Consider the following 20,207-nt stretch of genomic DNA (forward strand, 5'->3'; position numbering starts at 1 on the left):
AGTGGCCTAATTTTACATTCAAGACCTTTCTTTGAAATTAAGAAAAAATGAAATATAATGGAAAATTGATTGTTCTGCCTACAGATTCAAAATAAACAAAATTAAAATACAAGTGAGGAACTAGGAAAGATACCTAGAGTAACCCTGCCATAGAAGAGTTCTCACAAATTAGTAAAAGATAACTACCACACAGAAACAAGATTAGTCACAAAAGAAAAACCAGTACCTACCCAAAAAAAGGATATTCTTTTTTTAACCTACCAAATTGACAAAAGTTATTTCACTGTTGTCAAGGGTACAAGTAAACAAATGAACACTGACCTCTGGTGAAGTACAATATTTAGGGGGGCATCTTTTGACTTGAGTTCCACTTACAGGAAACCACAAGGTGGTACAAAATAATTTATGTCAAGAAATGTTTGCCATAAGCATCCATACCTGAAATACTGTAATATCCCATAAGGGATAGATTGTACAGTATAGCAGAGTAGAATACTATGCAATTATTAGTCATATATAATAAAGACATGGGGAAGTGACTAATAGGATATAAAAATAAGTGGGTCACAGAACACTACACACAAGATCCAATCCTGTTATGTACATATGTGCACATCTCTCAGTCTCTTCAGCGGCCACCTACCTGTCCACAGCCACTAGCTCCCAGAATCTTATCTTTCCCTCCTACTAACTGACCTCTAGGAGGGTAAGCCCTGTGCTCTTCACCTCAGTTCTTTCATCAGGGGAGCAACTCAAATATTCCAGTGCCCTCCAAAACTATTATCATTTATACCCACTGCTTCTAAATTAAATTTGTAATCTATAAATACTTCCAAACACGTATTAACTCATTTGATTCTCAGAACCTAAAACTTATCGTAAATTTTTTTTTTTTAAGATTTTATTTATTTTTGTGAGAGAGAGGGAGAGCTCACACCCACTCTAGGGGGCAGCGCAGAGAAAAGCAGACTCCCTGCTGGGCAGGGAGCCCAATGATGCAGGACTCCACTGCAGGACCCTGGGATCATGACCTGAGCTGAAGGCAGATGCTTCACCGACTGAGCCACCCAGGCATCCTATTGTACTTTCTTTTTTTCTTTTCTTTTTTTTTTTAAAGATTTTATTTATTTGACAGACAAGAGATCACAAGTAGGCAGAGAGGCAGGCAGAGAGAGAGGAGAAAGCAGGCTCTCCACAGAGAAGAGAGCCCGATGTGGGGCTCAATCCCAGGACCGTGGGATCATGACCTGAGCAGAAGGCAGAGGCTTTAACCCACTGAGCCACCCAGGCGCCCCCTATTGTACTTTCTTGAGGTGAGAAATCAAGATCAAGGATTGGCTTTTCCAAGACCTCATTCATTGGGACTCAGGGACTCCAATCTCAGTAAGATGCTTTTTCTACCAATCTATCTGCACTTTATCATCCAAAACTAAGTACCTAATTCATTGTTTTACAAGTAATAATGACCCAATAAATCTGTTTGAATTTCAGCTTTGCTAACCCAAAATTTTAATCCAAGAAAACAAGCCTAAACCTGAAGCGTGCTGAATTTTCAGTAATTCCAAACAAGCTTTGAAAAGAAAAACAGAAATGAACTGATGAGTTTTGGTGACATTTAAAAAAACATACACACCACTGAAGCCACAAATTTTAATTTGATATCTCTTTGTCTAAATTGCCACACTAGTAAGATATAAGGTAGTCCTGGAAAATAAAATGTATTTACACATTGAATACAAAATAAATATAAAAATTCCTGAAAAGTTAGTTATCTACTGATTCATTTTGCATTCCGACTGTTCTTCTGTTTCATTTTTCTTTGCCTTTTATAAATCCTTTTCTTTCGTGCTTTCAAATCGACTTTGGGCTCTGGCTTTACCCACTGTATTTCTATTGGCTTTTCCTCGGCCGGTGTAACAAAAACATCTGCAGTGGGATCATGTGGAAGAATAGTCTTTGGTTCTTTCTTTTTCATTTTCTGCGCATCCTTCACTTGTTGTTTCTCTTTGTATTTTGCAGCTGTGATGGTTCTTACAATACGCCGATGCTAAAGACAACAAAATATCAGATGCTTTCAAAATAAAAACATACTACATATGGACATTCACTTGTGAGCCCTATTTTCCCTTCACTCTTGTCATTAAAAAAAAGTAGTAATTTGCAAGATAGTATGCCAAAAAAAAAAAAATTAGTTTCACAGTTAACAGAAATCACTTGACAGAATCATTTTGGCCAGCGAGTTCTGGGCGTCAAGGGACCACTGAACAACAAAATTAGCTTACCATGTTTGGTGACTGATAGTGAGGATTTTCATATAAAGTTGGTCCTCCAAAACTTCCCTGGAAAACCTTTATGAGATTTAAGACAAAGCGAGGTCCTATTTCTACAAGAGCAGCATCTTCTTCTATTATCTTTAACAAAAAGGAAACATTTCATTTTAGTTTGGATATACTATTCTTCAAAGTCACACTGGCTATAACCTTATTACAAATATGCCTAAAAGAAGTTAGAACCAATTAAATTAAGGGGGAAGCGAAACTTGGCAAGTGCCAAATTCTCAGTATTTTCTGAAATATATTACTAGTTACAGGTAGTTGTCACAGGAAAATACTAACTTTTTTCCAGGGTGTTCTCTCAAAATTTAGTAATTTCAACTTGGTCTTTATCTTGCTTCTCACAGCACACGTATTCTTGAAAAACTGTGGTTAAATGGGTTTTTAAAACTGCTACCACTGTAACAAAATGTATTAAAGCACTCTACGGAGAACCCTTTTAAAATTTAAGTCGATTCCTAAATTGTATTTATACGTCTAATTCGAATTAGATTAAAGAGTATATAAAAGGATATATGGCCAAATTTACTTTTGAATGGCTTCTGATTGTGGAATTAAGAGGCAACTTCTGAACTACAAATACGAACACAACACTGTTGGTTCAGGTATGTCTGCCCTCGGAGGCTATGGGGCGATGTTTAAGTCACACTGCAGGGTATCCAACATAACACATGCAGGAAAGAGCCAGATTACTTCACAAGCTGTTCCTTCCACCTCTCTACCTTTCTTTTTTTAGTATATGTGCTGCCGAAGCGAGCACGCCTCTCTACCTTTCAGACTTCTTATCCTGCCAAACTCCTGTTTCAAGATTTCCAGAATCACCTCTCCTCCTAAACGAGTCACTGTGTGACTTATCTCACAGTTCTCATTGAATGCATTCTACAAAGATCATGTTCTTCTAAGTCTTAACAACCTCCACCTACAGATTCCAACCTTTTTAGAGAGAAATTTATATCTTACTGAATATATAGTTGCTTGTTAACGAACCCTTACTCCAAAACCAACTGATAGCCATGGAAAAAAGTAAGCAGAGAAGTAGGAAAAGTATGAGACAGCAGTTAACTGCTACAAGTCTGTGGGGAGCAAAAAACTATTTAAAACAAAAGGACTTATTATTTGCGTCTTTTACAGATGCTATATACCCCACTTCATTTCAAAGTATAATTAAAAATCAATTAAAGCTAACCTGAAAGTTCCGAAACCATATCCTATTATCCAAAATGGTGAAAGTAAATACATGGTCCACAAATGGTTGGCTTTTGGGATGATATCGTGGTGTACTAAAGATCTAGTTTAAAAAAAAAAAAAAAAGAAAAGTTAATGTCTTATTCTAGTGCATATCATGTATGTTTTAGATAGCCAAATTAACAAAAAGTCCAAAGGAGACACACATTTATATTACTGAAAATACTTTCTAGAAAAGATATTTACCTGAATTAAGAGTTCTTTTAACAAAGCATAATGTGGTGATTCATCAAAAGCCTATAAAAATAAAGTGAACATATTATTTGACAACAGCAGTGTTTTGTTTAAAATTGTGGATTTTTTCAAACCATAGCCACTAAAAAACAGCCACGCAGATTAAGAAAATTACATACACTAATGAGAAACTTACAGGGTCAAAAGACAAAAGGGGCCGAGAACCTTTCAAACAATTTCCGGTCATCTTTAATTCAGCTAGGGTATGAACTAGAAAAAAATATACCAATAAAAATAGTTATAACTTTAGCACAATTGTCCCAGAAGAGCATTTTCAATTTTGTCATTAAAAAAAATCTTAAACTGAGTCAACTTACTGTTTTGAACGAGGAATTTAGCAGATGGCCCATGAGGTGAATTTGAAAGCCTGAAAAATATGAAATTTTTCAACTAATTAGAATTTAGAATGTAGTAAATTCTTACTACCTCAGTTTAAAAGACACCATACCATGTTTGTAACATTCACACATTTAAAACTTTCTTTAAAGGTTTCAACTTTTGTGAAATTGAATGAATTTGCTTCATCCCCTGGCCCCATCTTTTTATATAAAAGACTAAAAGGAGTCTATACCCTAAGAGATTTAAAGAGTAAGTCCATTTACAAGAACAGTTCCACCTAAATCTTCCTTAACACATTATCTTACCACATATAGAGATCCTGTTTTTTCTTAGCTTCAAAATAGATACACTTATTGCAGTTTTTCATTTCACAAACCTAAACAGGGCAAAGTATGGAAAAATGAAGTAGATAGTAAAAATGAGAACCAAAGCAATTAATATCTATATTCCTCCAAAAATACTTAAGCAGGTTAATAGGCTACAAAGGTCTAAATCTAGGTAAATTCACACAAAGAAACATTTAAAGTTTCCCTTAGGTATTTTAAAGTAAACTATATACTCTGGTCTCTTCTGCTTACTGGCGCCTCTATCTTCAACCATACTCCCACATACAATCCACAAAGAGCAAAAAAAGATACCCGAGGGGTAAGGCACACTACAATTAGCCTTATCAATCTTAGGAAAATACAGTCCTTCAAGAGCCAACTACATCCATTATAATGATTATTTTTAACTCTTTAGCATTTTGATTTTAGGCTCAAGAAATTTAAGATTTTTCTTCCTAATCTGTACTATCACTTCTGTGATTTCCATTCTGTGAAATCACTAAGGGACTGGTGAAAGGCAGAAGTATAGAAAATGTATTTCAAGTTGAATTAAACTTCAACATCTTGAACGCTTATACTACTATAACATTCATAAACTACCTAATATAGTACTCATCAAACTCAACTACTTGAGACTTTAAACCTAACAGCTTTAAAAACTCTTAGGTCCAACGTTTTTGTTTCTTATTGGTCTTAGAACAAACAACAACACTAAGTTGGTTGTTTTCTAGTCAAGCTTCAATTGCTAGAAACTCATAACTTTTTTTCACCTACCTTCACTTGAAATTATACTTGTTCATGGACTGAATCCCCCATTAGTATGTAAGCCCCGCTGGATGAAAGGGGGCATTATTCTGTTAAACAATTTCCACAGCAGTAGAATAAGGCCATTTATAACAGAAGTTCAAAAATCCACGCTAAATGAATAAAAGAAGCCTTTCTAATCACGAAAGAAAATGATCTTAAAACACAATTCCTCTAAATTTTTCAAAGTTAGCTTTGAAATATAAGTTTAGTATCTTCAACAACACTTTGAAAATTAACCTATTAATAATTTGTAGTATCTTAAGAGCAATTACCACATGTATCACCTTTAATACTGACAAAATACTTTCTAAAATGTGTGGTTTTAAAAATACTTAATGAACTTTTAATTTATTTTGTACATGTTGATAGTTTTTAATAAGTATCCATTATAGGGGCACCTGGGTGGCTCAGTGGGTTAAGCCTTTGCCTTGGGCTCAAGTCAAAGATCTCAGGGTCCTGGGATCGAGCCCCACATAAGGCTCTCTACTCAGAAGGGAGCCTGCTTCCCCCTCTCTCTCTGCCTCCCTCTCTGTCTACTTGTGCTCTCTGTCAAATAAATAAATAAAATCTTTAAAAAAAAATAAGTACCCATTATAAATTTAGCACTATATTGTACATAATGAGGAAAAAAAGATATAATCCTTGTCTTCCAGAAATTTCAATGTTTGGTGAGATAAGACAAATATAAGAATGATCAATAAATAACATATTTTGAATCACTGTGAGATTCAGATAGTGAGATACAGACAGTATATAAACTGTGAGTATTCAAACTGTAAGATATAGACAGTACATAAAAATTTATAAGGCAGATTACTGGAGTCAGGAAAAATTTGAGTTATCTTTTACAAAACAATTTAAAAGTCACTGAATAATTGACTTATTGTTTAATAGAACTACCTTTAGTATTCCAAAATATTTTATTCCTAAATAGTGTTCCTAGAATATTTTATTTGAATTACTATCTAAAATTACCTCATTAATGACAAATAACTTGTCTTTACGATCCATTTTTGTATCTATAAAAAGAAAAAAAGAAAGTAAATAAAAGATTTCAAAGCTACTTCAAACAAATCACACACACTTTCTAAAAAAGTATTTTAAATGTTTTTACAATCTTCAGTTTAAAAGAGATTTAATTAATTTTCAAAATTATTAGACCTAAAAACACATGATCTCTTTAAAAATCTTGTTCATTTTTTATAAAAATGACTAGAAAATAGTTCTCGAGAATCATAAACTATGATCTAAGCAGTGTTTCTCGTCAACTTTATATATCCTGTAGGTCCCTTTCAAATATGGAAACATTCTCACAAACTGAACTGTGTTCTAGGATTGCAGTTTAAGGAACACTAACTGAAAAAACTAAAATTTGAAGTGAAGGAAATGGATTGAAAAAACTGTTTCAGATTACCACAGGGGGAAAAAAAAAAAAAAAACAGTATAAATTAAATCTCTTCTGAGTTTCAGAGATATAAAGATGTAACAGCAGACCCCAGTTTGAGAAACAGTGGTCTAAGGAACAAAGCTATAACCTAGAATGAAAACCAAAAGCTCCTCCCAACACAGGCACAAACAGCTGTGTGATGGTACTGCCACAGTTCTAAACTTGAAACTTCACTTGCCTGCAAGATACACCATTGCTAAAGAGAATATCTTGGCATTTAGACATAGGTTGAGCCCCAAATTAAAGGTGCTTGAAATCCCACTCCAGCCCATTAACTTTTTAATACAAACAGGTTTTTCTGTTTGTTTTGTTTTTAATGCCAGATAGTGGGGTGCCTAGGTGGCTCAGTGGTTAAGCATCTGACACTCAATCTCAGCTCAGGTTTTGATCTTGAGGCTTTGTGTTCAAGCCCTGCACTGGACCCCACACTGAGCATGGAGCCAACTTAAAAAAAAAAAAAAAAAGAAAATGCAGATACACAAAGTCCTCAATTATTTAGAAGAACAACCAGCTCGTGACCTCTGAGAACATTACAATTAAGGCATTCCTGGACCTTCAAGAAATGTTTTGGTAACAGTAGGATATCTAAGAAAGTGAAGTGAATGTTTAGTGAATAAAGTATTTCTACCAAAATATTAATTGAAAAAATCTTGTCACTGTTCTGACGCAAAAGAGTTCTTTACCTGATAAGGCTGAACAAGTGACAAGGTTAAACAATGACTTACAGTGAGAATATAGAGACAAGTTTATAAATAAGAACTTTAAAAATGTATGATATAAAGGCACCTGCTTTAGAATGAGGCATCAACATTCTCAGGTCTTGCATTAAATGTCTCGTTCTGAAATTTATTCCTCTAGAAGAGAAGATAAGAATCCGTTCCTTATTTTTCCACTTGCCCTAAAGAAAAAGAAAATGTTAAGATTTTTAAATCTCATACTCCTACCTTGCTTTTTTTAAAGATAGTTTTAGAAGTATCTAGTTCTTAAATACTCCATCACCCTCTAATGTATCAAGACTACATCCTTAATTCTGCCTCTCTCCCATGTGTGTAATTCAGAGAACTGAGATGTTTCACTATACATAGAATCCTTCCACGCCTGAACCCAGAACAAACTCCTCAGTCAATATTCCTTTCACAAGGAAACTTTAACATTAATTTAATATTTACTAGGTTCCTACCAGGCACTGTTCTTATGTGGGAAGATAGTCAACAAGCAAGCAAATCAATAAAGACACAAAGGCAAGAACCACATAAAACCCTTATTGTGATGCTTTGCCATTTCTATTCTATATGACAGGTAACACAACACATCTGTCATATAGGATAGGGTAGAAATGGTAAAGCATCATGGCAACACGTGATGATGCAAAGAAGGAAACTTGAAAAGTCCCCATTTTATCTTAATATTCAAAATTTAGATCCCCTATCTAAAAAACAAGCTAAAGATAGCCCATGGTTCTGATAAAATAACACAGCCAATAGAAAAGTTAACTCCTTGTACGTAAGGTAAGTAGAGACACAATAATATTCATTAAAAGCTTCCAGTAACAGGCTAAACAATCCCGACAATCTCTCAGTGGTATTCACTGACCACGGCTCCCTCCCAGAAATACTTTCCTTGACTTTCTTCATTTTTGGTTTTTCTTCTTCCACCTCTCCAATTCCTCCTCCTGACTTGAAAAACTCTTTCCTAGTCCTCTTTTGGTTTCAGGTCTCTCACTACAGAATTCTCATAATCATTCCATAACGTCAATTGTCAAATCTATATAAAGGTAAGGAACACTCTCCACTCCTAATAATCCAAGTATTTGACTTAATACTTCAAATTCAACTCTAGAATACTAAACCTTAAATATAGTAAGTTTCCTGTTTTTCTAATGATGCAACCATCATTTCCATCCCCCCTGGCTTTGAATTATCTATTTGCCTGTTTCTGCTATATCATAAGCACTCCTAAATGTTGTCAATTTCTCTTTCAAAACAACTCTTAATGCCTTCCTATTCACAGTGCCCGCATTCAGATTCTTAGTATCTTAAATCTCCTAAAATGGCTAGCCTTCCCGGACAGGAGTTTCTCTAATAGGTCTGGCAGACTAGCACCAGCTTAGTCTTTTTAAAGCACTGTTTCAATCACATCCTTAACCTACCAGGATTTTCTAAACAAACTCCAATATGACATAGCTTTAACACTGGATTCTAAAATATGTTTCTATTTCTACCTCACTATTGCCCTAAATCAACCCTACCTTTTAGCTAATCTGGCTCTGTTTTTTACATTTTCAGCATTTTTCCTCCACATCAATGCCTTTGATCACTTTTTCTTCTTTGCCCTCATACTGTTCCCTCTCATTTTTGAATACTGAATACTGAAAATGTGCTCCTACTTTGAAATCCACTCGAGGAATAAATCCTTCATGATCCCTTACATGACTGCCCAAGGGTAAAAGTAATTTCTATCTTCTGTACTTCCAGAGAATTTTTCATATTATTTTCATAATATTCATAATATTTTCATATTATGACGCAGGTCATAGATACTATCGTATTTCCTTCCAGGTTAAGGGAAGAGTGGGAGCACTAACATTTACTGAAAATCCTCCAGAAATCCAGCTTATTCTTCACAAAAAGTAAAGCACATTTTCTTTCTCTTAATTTGCAGATGACAAAAGAGCTCAAAACATGGACATTAACTATCAGTAGGGCTAGAATTTAAACTCATCTTTCATCCCTCAGAGCTAACTCCTTTCCTAGTGCTTTCCACCACAGATGGTCATTTATCACCCACTACCTGCTAGAGTACTATGCTAAGGGTAAGGAAAGCAGAAATAGAATCAAAACAGAAATAAATCAAAGACCACCTCTGTCTCCAAAATACTGGATCTAGCTTCCGGAATGGAAGTTAGGCCCAACAACTTGTGTTCACCTTCTTCTGAATACAAATCATGAATTTACATGCGTTCTTAAGTTTTCTTCTAAACTCCCAACACTTCAGAAAGAAAGTCTTATTCTAGTTTAGAATCCCAAAGTCAGAGGAAACCTAACTTCGGACAGTACATATATATATATATATATATATAGTCTGAATACAAGAAAAGTTTATTCTACCTCGTCTAGCTTTCTACCTCGTCTAGCTTTCATCATCCCTTAAGAGTTAAAAACCTGATCAGACAAGTCAAAGTCATTATCCCAAGGGCAGCAGCCTAACAAGCTTCAGGATCCCAGACTGACAGAAGCTGACTATGGTGGAAAAGGGGGACTAGTATCCATTGGAAGATACATACTCAATAGCGAGAAATAACTTTAAGGAAAAATAATACCACCCCAAATGGGGGAAATGGAGTAATTAGAAGACACAACACTGGGACTGAATCCCCCAAAGGTTGCTTCCCTGTGAACCGTTCTGAAGCCAGCCCGCTTCCTCGGCCGCTGCCTCGAGAAGACGGCCACGTGCATGAGAGCTAGCTGCAAGCGCGGTGGCCTGTCTGACCGGGACGAGAGCTGACACCGAGCTCCGGTAATAGGCTAACTCCGAAATTACCAAAGCTCTCATCAGGGAGGTAGCCCCAGGGAAGGCATGTAGAGCCGCAAGTGTAACCTGGATGTAAGCTCTACCTTGCAAACGGGGCCTGGGATACGGTCTCTCTCTTCTTCTTCCGCCTCTTCTGCCATGTCGCGCAGCTTAGCTGGCTGCTTGGCATCTTTTTCATTCCTTTTTGGTTTTTTCGCCTGAACCGCCAAGCCTCCACGCCGCTTCCTCTTGGTCGCCGCCATCTTGCCTGACCGCCTCGGGTCTTGGCTTTCCTTCCTGCTCTGCCGCTCGCTCCCCTTTCCGATCTCTATGGTACAGAGAGCTCGGCTCTGCAGTCCCCCGGCTCTATGGTACCTTTTTCCGGTTTCTGGTGGCGCATGCGCGGCTCTCTAGGCCGCTTCTATCTCTGTGGTGACGGTGGCCGAGGTGGCTGTCTGGTCTGAAAAGAGTGGCGGGATCCGCCGTATTTCCTCCCCAGCGAAGAGGCGCGGCTGGCTTCTTCGGTGAACTGGCTGCGAAGGGCTCTCGGGCGTCCGGATCCCGCTGGAAAGGTAAGATTTCCGTGCCCGGATCCCGGGGTCAGGAAATAGATGCCGTCTCTTGACGGGTTGGGGAGCGGGGTTGTGTGGGACTCCAGGATCTCCCGAAGAATGGGGGCCCGCCCTCCGCTGCCTGTTCTGTTACGGGCAAGGTTGGGGGTGCCGGACAGCTCAAACCCGACTCTGCGGGGACACTTAATCCAAGTTTGGCGGGACTGCCCCCAGTAGAACTACCTCGTTAGTTGCCTGTTCTCATTGTTCACAACTTTTTCTGTTACTGGCCCCTTACTAAAGACGAGGAAATCGTAGCTTAGAGTGAAGAGTAATTTCCCCCCAAAGTTACAGAGAGTTGAAGAGGCAGAAGTGGGGTGCCACCCCTGTCCGGCGGAGTTCGATGCCCAGGCCTCTTCCCCTCGCCTCAGCGAGGGTTTACAACGCGGGCCTTGCCCTCATTGACCGGAGCTTTATTGTCGAATCTCATCAGGTGTTTCGTGTTCCTCGGCAGCAAGTGTTGGCTCCAGGAGCATCCCTTGGGACCAATGTGCAGTGGACGATGCCCCTCCTAACCCCACAGATCCAAGACGAGAATGACTACAGCTTAGTGGCCAGCCTTGACAACGTTAGGAATCTCTCCACTATCTTGAAGGCTATTCATTTTCGAGAGCATGCTACGTGTTTCGCTACTAAAAATGGAATCAAGGTTACAGTGGAAAATGCAAAGTGTGTGCAAGCAAATGCTTTCATTCAGGTATGGAAATGGGCATCTTTTAAGTGATTTGCCAACAGTCCCACAGTTGGCAAGTGGCTGAGTTGGGATGAGAGCCCAAACATTTGTTTCCAGTATATGCTCTTGACCAGTATTTCCATTTTATTTGTTATAATGTGTCCTTACAAAGCAATATATGTATGGTTCAGATAGGATTTCAGATTTAATCCAAAATTTTTTTCAAGATTTTATTTTTTGATATATATATAGAGAGAGAGCACACAAGCAGGAGAGTGACAGGCAGAGGGAGAGGGAGAAGCAGGCTCCCTGCTAAGCTGGGAGACAGATGCCATGGAGGGGTTCAATCCCAGGACTCTGGAATCATGACCTGAGCCGAAGGCAGCCGCTATTAACTGAGCCACCCAGTCGCCTCTAATCTTAACATTTTTTTGAACACCAAAGTGCACAGTGTAACCTCAGGTATAGAGGAATAGATAAGACATGGTTCCTGTCCTCAAAAGAAATTGAAAACTAGTATCACTCATGCATTATCAAATTGTTTGGCTACTTTCCAAATGACTTTAGCACTGTTGACAGGCAAAAGATGAGACAAGGGAAAGTCCTGTGGGCAGTGGTTTAGATCAAGAAGCTAGGTGAAAGACCTTTCATAAAGTTTTGCATGGTACTGAAGTCAGTTACACCTTTAACTACTGAGTAGTAGCATCCTAATGGTAATAGTTAAAAAAGCTTAAGATGTTTTGATGGGTAATCAGACATTATTTTTATGTGGTCAGCACATTATTATTATTTTTAAAACAAAGTGAAATCTAGAACCTTGTCTCTGAGTTTTCGTTAATATATATGCATTTTCATGTTTACTTTTCTTCACAGGCTGGAATATTTCAAGAGTTTATAGTTCAGGAAGAGGCTGTTACTTTTCGAATAAATTTAACTGTCCTTTTAGACTGTTTATCAATTTTCGGATCAAGTCCTATGCCAGGTGAACCATTTATTATCATAATGACAAAAAGCAAATGCTCAGAAAAATACAGGAAAGGTTATTAGAAGTAAGAAACATATCTTGGAAATTGCAAATTCATTTCTCACTGGTCACAATCATGGATTCTAACTTTTCACATTAATAGAAAGTATAGTAGAAACTATAGTTCTTTTCGTATTTGCAAAAATATTTATAGTAATCTTTTTTTAATTTACAAAGTTTGGGGGTTTTAAATTTGAACTGACCAAGAGAAGACTTTGAATATGTGTTAATTAACTTTAACATTGCAAAATATGTATTAAATGCTTTTTTTTTTCCTAACCTGTTCAGGATTACAGTTTAGTGGCCAAGAAAAAGAGAAACCAATTCTCCTCACACCTAGTTTACTGTATTCAAAATGTGCTTGCTTTTATTTTTTTTAATCCGGTTTATAATTGTCTATTTCCTGAAATGTTTAATTTTAAAATATATGTTTCATTTTTTTAGGAATAGTGAATTCAGTTGCTATGGATGTAAAACTACAAGGAATCCCCCAAAGAATGATTTTATTTCACAGGAATCTAGAGATTAGCTAGGGAAAGCTCAGTGTGGTTCTTTAGAAAATATATTTTAATTTTGTACTGAAAATTCCATTATTATCATACATTTTCCTAATGCAGCATTCCCTAGCTGTTTTTTCATAAAAGCATCTGCTTTCCCTCATTCCTCATGGTGGCTCTCCATCCAGTAGGAGAAAAGGAGCTAGAATGTCTAGTCCTATTCCTCCTCCTCTCTAGTGGTTTGTAGTGTTAAAACCCACACCACCATTAACCACCCTCTCTTTTTCTCCTAGTTTGAGGAAATGTACATAATCTCTCCCAATAGGAAAGGTTGGAAGGATTCTTATCACTGTGAATACACGGATATTATCGTACCAACAATATCAAAGTAGTCCACTGTTGCACACCTTGCACCTTTGAGAAAGAGCATGGCTTGTTCTGCAGTAAATCTGTTACTTGCAGTATTGGTCCATGTAGAATTTCCATCCTGGAAGTTGTACATATATAAAATCAGTAAGCTATTTCTGAGGTGTTTTGGCAGGCTGGAAAATGATTTCAAAGAGTTATGTTTTGTTTTCTTTGCCAGTTTTATTAGTTATTGTTTGAACTGTCTACACATAACTGTCATCAGGGAAAATATGATCCCTTTTTAGAAAGAGATGCATACATATGTGCTAGAAATTGGGCAGAGTAAAATAATCTTCAGGAGTTTTATGTATCATTTAAGGAGAAGCGGATCCTGCATTATAAAGCTGAGCCCAACATATGATTTATTGCCACTGCAGGGACTTTAACTGCACTTCGGATGTGTTACCAAGGTTATGGTTACCCTTTGATGCTGTTTCTGGAAGAAGGAGGAGTGGTGACAGTCTGTAAAATCAATACTCAGGAGCCCGAGGAGACTCTGGATTTTGATTTCTGCAGCACCAATGTTATCAATAAGATTATTCTGCAGTCAGAAGGGCTCCGTGAAGCATTTTCTGAATTGGATATGACGAGTGAGGTGCTACAGATCACCATGTCTCCCGACAAGCCTTATTTCAGGTACTCGAACATAGGGCAATTAAAATTAATACTGTAGTCTACTCTCTCTCCCTGCTTACACATTTGCTTAGGATGCAGAACTTTAATTTTCCAGGTTCTTAGAATTTTCAGATCTTTAGAGAGCTTTTACTCTTACTTCATATTTTTATAGATCAGGAAACCTGCGGTCCAGGAAGAATAACTTAGTATTTAAAGCTTCATAGTTAGGTAGTGTTGGTTTGTAGGTGAATAGCCCTGTCTCCTACTTCATAAACTAGTGGTCTTTTCATTGTACTGCTTACCACTTACTGCTTATAGATTAAGTGACATCACGAGGAAAATTTGGGGTTAAACTTTTGGCAAAGGTGTTTGTATCATGTGGTATCTTTTTCTTCCCTTTCAAGTTAATATAGGATGCAACAGGAGGCCAATGTTTTCTATACATGGTTCATTCATTATCTATTAGTCACCTGCTGTGTGCATAGCTACCTTTTTAAGCACTTTGGAAAGGAATGGCTTAAAATCAAGGTGAAGAGAATATAAGTGAAACAGCATAGAAGGAACGGAATTGTGTGCCATTACCAAAATAATACACAGAGATGCTAGAGAATAGTACCTGAGTACTGAGGTGGGGATTGATCACTACAAGCTTCCTAAGGGAGGGCAATTTTCAGCAGAAATACAATGTCAGAAACTCTCAAGCTGCTCCTAATGTTTTGAACCAACAAATTATGAAATTTTTAGGATTAGAATCATTTGGAAAGAGGATTTAAATAGTTTTCTTTTGAATTACATCAGAATATTAAAGAGTAAAGGAGCTAAAAATACATAAAGAATGAGAGGTATGTTCTTTTTACATCTACTCTAGAAAAACAGCAAGCCCTTATCATGACATGCAGCAGTTAAAAATTTGGCTCAAGACTGGTTAAAATGTTAACCAAAATGGAAATTCTACTTAAGCACTGATAGGAATTAAAATTCTGGGCACTTAAACAGTATATTTCAGAGATGCCCACCTAAGGGTTATCTCTCCTCATAGGTAACTAGATAGATCTTGATATCTTTCATCTCCCGTATGGGAAATGATTTGGTGGTGGGGAACTAGGAGTTGACCTTTTTTTCTGGTATTTGTTAAATTTGAGGTGTCTCAGACCCTAGGGAGTAGTTGGACATACAGAGTTCAGGACGTCAGTCTAGAATGGCAGTTGAGATGTGAGAGCATCATCCAGGCTGGCTATGGACGAGATGGCTCAGAGAAGAGGCTAGTTAGAGGAAAGAAAAGATGGAACCTGAGGAAGACCAGCACCTAGGTCTTCTGTCACTGTGCTCACATGGTACTTACCAATGTGTTAACCCCATAACAAATGATGATCGAAAAATTCTTGCAGATTAAACAAACATAAACATTAACAAATTGCTAAACACAAACTGCTGATTCTGCCAAGCCAGCAAAAGCATGCAACAGCCTAAAGAGCAGTGTAAGATACAGAAGAGCCAGAATTCCGGGGTGTGGCGGTGAGGACGGCGAACAGGACCCCAGGCTTGCCGATGATTCCAGTCAGGGTCTGCCATCACTCCTCAAACTCTCTCTCGTTTTTCGTATTTCTGATTTAAGGGTGAGGAAACGTGAGTGTAAAGAGTAGAATTAAGCTAATGAAATTGAGGCAAACACCCCTGGATTCCTTTGGTGATTGATTTTTTCCAAAGCTGTTTATTAGTTGCTAGATCCTCTGAACTCCCACAGCATCCTGCGGCAATCTTTATTACTATAATTGGTAGTGTATTGTGAGCATTTGTTTATATATCTCTTTCATTCACCAGAATGAGCTTCTTAAGGAAGTGTCTTCTTTACTGAGATCCTAATATGGCTTATTGTTGGACCAATGAATAAATGAATTGCTTTTTTTGTTGTTGTTGTTTTTTTTTAAACCATAGGTTATCTACTTTTGGGAATGCGGGAAGCTCCCACCTTGATTATCCCAAAGATTCTGATTTGATGGAATCATTTCATTGTAACCAGACCCAGGTCAACAGGTCAGTTCTTAATATATTGATGGTGAAGGTGAGGTTGAATATCACATATCTATTAAATAAACGTAAAACTTTCAATCTGTTGCTAAAGGTATAACATCCTAAAGATATAAATAGTAGGGTACTGGGTTTACTTGGGGACTTGGGGTCGTGACAGTGATTGAAATTTTATAAACAAGATATTAGCAAATTGGGTAAGTATTTGGTTTTATCCTTATGTTTGTTACTTGGTAGTTTTTGCCTAATTTTTGTCCTTTACTTGGAGTTATGAGCACTGCTTCAAGTGTGTCCAAATAACAACTGCTTTTTATATTTACTCCTCTACAGATACAAGATTTCTTTACTGAAACCTTCTACAAAGGCCTTAGTCCTGTCTTGTAAGGTATCTATTCGAACAGATAACCGAGGATTCCTCTCATTACAGTATATGATTAGAAATGAAGATGGACAGATATGTTTTGTGGAATATTACTGCTGCCCTGACGAGGAAGTTCCGGAATCAGAGTCTTAAGTATGGCCTTCCCTGTAACCTCCACCCGCTCATTCATGATAGGTCACTTTCTCATTCTGGGTATATAGCATCTCCAGGAGACTGGGTTTTCTAAAGGAAAGAAGCATGAAGGAGATGGGATTAAGGTTTATGTACTCTAAGAGTTGCTGTATATTTTTTAAGTAAACGTTTTCATGTAATCATAGATAACCCACTACTGGACTGTCCTGGGGTTCTGTCTTTTGAACTCCTCATCATGAGCCAAGATGAATAATCTATTTAAGTGAGACATTTCAAGAGTCTAAAAATTTAAAGTTCGATGAATCCATACCGGAAATGTTCTTTTATTTATTTACTGTTAGAAAAAGCATCAACGTATGGGCATTGCTTATTAGTTTGAATTCCGAAGGATATATCTTAAACATGGTTCTCAAGGTGTGGCACCTAGATCAACAGCATTCAGCATTACCTGGAAACTTGTCAGAAACTCTGGAGGTGGGGCAACAATCTGTAGCCTAAGAAAACTTTCCCACAGGAAATTCTGATGCATGCTAATGTTTGAGAACCACTGTTTTGAAGGATGCTTTTTTTTGTTTGTTTTAATAGCATTTAATTGCATTGAAGTGATTACTTTTACATGTGATTTCTTCCCAGATGTTCTGAAGTTTAGGCTTTGCCAAACAAGTCCGAGTAATTATATGATTTAGTTTTAAAGTACACATTTTCAAGAAATCAATGAACAAGATATAAAACAGTCTTCAGAGTTATAGGATTTCTTCTTGTTCTCTGCAACTGTTCAGTGCAGGAAGTACTGTAGTAAGTACTTATTAGATATCTTCTGTTTGCTTATAAAAGTTTCTCATCCAAACCAACATGGAGAAAACCAGTTAATAAGTGATTTTGCACTTTTCTTGGGTAGTTTTCCATCAATTTTTATGGCATGTAGATATTTAATAAAATGAAATACTAAAATTATCTGGCTTATTTTCTAGTAGAAAAAAACTAAATAAAGGTCCTGTACCGTGTGATACAGCTCAGTGTTGGGCAGGCGCTGTTGGCCTTTGTGGATGGGACAGTTCTTCATGGAGAAAAAATTCACCCCATTGCAGGATTCATTTAGCCTCCATGGCCCATACCCACTAATGCCAATCCTTGTGACCTGTGATCCCCACCCCCACTATTGATGGTTAAGAACCATTGAATGATATTCATCAAAAACATTCATTAAGGGGGTATATTTGGGATGCCCTACCTTAAAATAGGCCACATGGCATGAGAGGAGATTGGTTTGGAGAGTAGTTGAGCAAAGCACTTCAGGGAAACACTCCCCCAGAACAGTTGTGGGCTCTGCTCCCCGGCACATGGACAGTTCTGGGTTTTGAGCCCAGAGTGACTCCCTGATAATTTCTGAGTCCCCCAAGTCATCTCAGGATGCCAGGAGGTGCAAAAAGAGTTGGGAGTTTTATAAAGTATGGTTTATGTTCAAGAAGAAAATGGATGAATCTACTAAATGTTGTGCACACATTTTTTTAGATAAACATCAAGAACAGGACAAATATAAAAACCTAGTTATGAAATATTTAATCAGTCAATTTCAAGGACTATAATTTTCCTTTAAAATAGGGCAGTTATTTTTGGGTTTTGTTCACTGGTATGTTCTGTACCTATAACAGTGCCTTGTATGTAACATATTCAACAAATACTTGTTAGATGAAAGAACCTCCATTTCACATTGTCTTTTAGCATCTTATTAGTCACTGTCATTTCAGTTATTTACCTCTGAATTGATTTTAATCCAATATATTTTAAAACTTAGACCTGTGAAGGATTTAAAATATACATTGGCTTAATAGGGAAAGATTGACTTTTTGCACATCGAAGACCATCATTTTAGCCGCACATATCTTTAGCTCTTTAGAATTCATAAGCTAATGAATGTAATTTTTTTCTCACCCCAACGGAAAGGTGCTGATCTAACAATTTCCTATTTAGTGTGTTCCCTCGGACCTAGGAATTTACTTTGTTCAAATTCCTATGATGGTCCGCTAGGGGGAGTGCTTTTGCAGCCCGACCAGGACGCGTTGGTGATGGCAAATTCATTTCATGTGTCACACACAGAAAAATAAAATCTTATTTTTAAGACCTTTAGTTTTGCCTTTTTGAAGTTTATCTAATTTTCTTATTCAATTGTGCTTACTACAGGAATGGGTAGTTAATCTTTTTCTCCATTTTTAATGTTTTTCCCTGTTTGATGATGGTGTGCTTCCACCTGAAATTGATGAAATGATTCAAAATAAAAATAAAAGGAGTTTTAAAATTCTACTTTTCTAATAAAAATAGATCTTGTAACACAATCACTTGTATAAGAAGCCACAGAGTTTCTGTAGTGTATCAGGTAGTGCTAGTAAGAATTCGTTACAGTTGCTGAGGGCAGCATGTGGCATTTGTAACAGTTTAGGCTCAGGAATCTTTCTGAACAATGTACTCACTTCTTCCCTTCCATGTCGTCACACTGACTTCCCCTTCTCCCCACGTGAAACAAAATCTACTAGGTCCAGAAAAACTGGGGAAATGGTATATTCTTTCTTCTCCTAATTCTGTCATGGGTAGCATTTGCAAACACAGGTCGGGTTCCACGCACAGCCGGTGGCAGCAAACAGCTCTCACGTGCATTTCCATCTCCAGCAGTGACAGCTGGTGTCCTGCTCAGAGATGCCATAGGCAGCTGTTCCACGTGCTTGTGCTATCCACAGCATAGTCCCCACCAGAGATTTTGATAATTAGTAAATGTTTCAAGTTGGTATTACTTTTGAAATTAATAGCTTGTTGATCAACATAATAGATAAGAGTAGTGGCTCTCATTGGCAAAACTAGAGATATCCAGGATGTGTGGAACGATTAAATTCCCTCAGAGTAGTTCCCCATGCATGCATGGAAAGCACATAAGAATCTAGTGAGACTTGTAGCCTGTACGTTTAGGCTTGGTGCCTAAGGCTTGACCCCTAAAGGGTCTTGCTTCCTGCCATCTTGTCCAAAGACTTGTGGTTGCTTGTTGCTGACTGGATTAGGATAGTCTCACCTCTGGAATATTGTCAAGTTTGCCTTACGTGGGCCTTTCGTGGAAACTGGTGGGTGAGCTACCAAAAGAGAGAAGTGGGGTTTTACTGACCTCAAGGAATAGGTTGCATGTATGCTTGTTGGTAAATGTTTATTAAAATCTGTATGTGGGGCAGTTTGATCTGGGCTCGATTTTTTTTTTTTTCTTTTCTAATTTGTTGCACAGATTGTAGGGAAATAGCTAACCCCCAACCACCTCAAAAATCTCAGTGCCTGTTAGCTAATTTTAAAAGAATCTAAAAGTTGTGAATTAAAACTATAGCTACCATTCATTATCACCACCATTTCATTAAACAATTTAACATCAAAATCTCACAAAATGGGCTACTAGCAACTTTACACTGATAGTAAACACTGGAAATATTTAAGTATTTAAAACTAAATTCAAATGCAATAACAGGACCGTACCATCACATTTTATTTTGCAGTGTTACACTTCATGCTAATGTTTTGTTGATATAGGTGTGTCAGTCGAGATCTTAAGATGTTGAGGTCTCCCA

The 20,207-nt window shown here is 37.4% G+C and overlaps 3 protein-coding genes across 4 annotated transcripts in view; 1 reads left to right on the plus strand and 2 right to left on the minus strand.

Annotated features, from left to right (window-relative positions):
- Positions 1-1,636: 1,636 nt before the first annotated feature.
- On the minus strand, positions 1,637-10,521 carry BRIX1 (biogenesis of ribosomes BRX1). The gene is made up of 10 exons (XM_080803658.1): positions 10,346-10,521; positions 7,518-7,629; positions 6,260-6,303; positions 4,457-4,527; positions 4,130-4,179; positions 3,949-4,022; positions 3,765-3,815; positions 3,520-3,621; positions 2,283-2,411; positions 1,637-2,047 (listed from the first exon to the last, which is right to left on the minus strand). The coding sequence occupies exons 1-10, from the start codon at positions 10,502-10,504 to the stop codon at positions 1,781-1,783; spliced, it is 1,059 nt and encodes a 352-aa protein (XP_080659784.1). The 5' UTR covers positions 10,505-10,521; the 3' UTR covers positions 1,637-1,780.
- A 93-nt stretch (positions 10,522-10,614) lies between these two features.
- Positions 10,615-18,911, plus strand: RAD1 (RAD1 checkpoint DNA exonuclease). 2 transcript variants are annotated; one of them, XM_080804888.1, is made up of 6 exons: positions 10,615-10,813; positions 11,286-11,549; positions 12,399-12,507; positions 13,832-14,090; positions 16,005-16,103; positions 16,428-18,911. In XM_080804888.1, exons 2-6 carry the CDS (start codon positions 11,355-11,357, stop codon positions 16,609-16,611), a joined length of 846 nt encoding a protein of 281 aa, XP_080661014.1. In that variant the 5' UTR covers positions 10,615-10,813; positions 11,286-11,354; the 3' UTR covers positions 16,612-18,911. The 2 variants fall into 2 exon arrangements, with proteins under 2 accessions (XP_080661014.1, XP_080661015.1); XM_080804889.1 differs by having other exon boundaries at positions 10,649-10,813; positions 11,307-11,549; positions 16,428-18,731.
- The window catches only part of TTC23L (tetratricopeptide repeat domain 23 like), a gene marked incomplete at both ends in the record, with an annotated part of 51,027 nt that continues 47,460 nt past the window's right edge, over positions 16,641-20,207 (minus strand). Inside the window, one exon of the mRNA XM_080804373.1 lies at positions 16,641-16,701. Coding sequence (XP_080660499.1) covers positions 16,641-16,701 — 61 coding nt within the window. The remainder of the gene's footprint in view (positions 16,702-20,207) is intronic.

The sequence above is a fragment of the Martes martes genome (assembly GCF_963455335.1).
Source record: "Martes martes genome assembly, chromosome: 5".
NCBI lineage: Eukaryota > Metazoa > Chordata > Mammalia > Carnivora > Mustelidae > Martes > Martes martes.

Coding starts and splice junctions, on each gene's coding strand:
- BRIX1 (XM_080803658.1), bottom strand. CDS start 10,504: ATGGCGGCGACCAAGAGGAAGCGGCGTGGAGGCTTGGCGGTTCAGGCG. Junction 4,023..4,129: donor TAAATTCCTCGTTCAAAACA/GTAAGTTGACTC, acceptor ATTTTTTTCTAG/TTCATACCCTAGCTGAATTA. Junction 3,622..3,764: donor TAAAAGAACTCTTAATTCAG/GTAAATATCTTT, acceptor TTTTTAAACTAG/ATCTTTAGTACACCACGATA.
- RAD1 (XM_080804888.1), top strand. CDS start 11,355: ATGCCCCTCCTAACCCCACAGATCCAAGACGAGAATGACTACAGCTTA. Junction 11,550..12,398: donor AAGCAAATGCTTTCATTCAG/GTATGGAAATGG, acceptor TTTTCTTCACAG/GCTGGAATATTTCAAGAGTT. Junction 14,091..16,004: donor CCCGACAAGCCTTATTTCAG/GTACTCGAACAT, acceptor TTTAAACCATAG/GTTATCTACTTTTGGGAATG.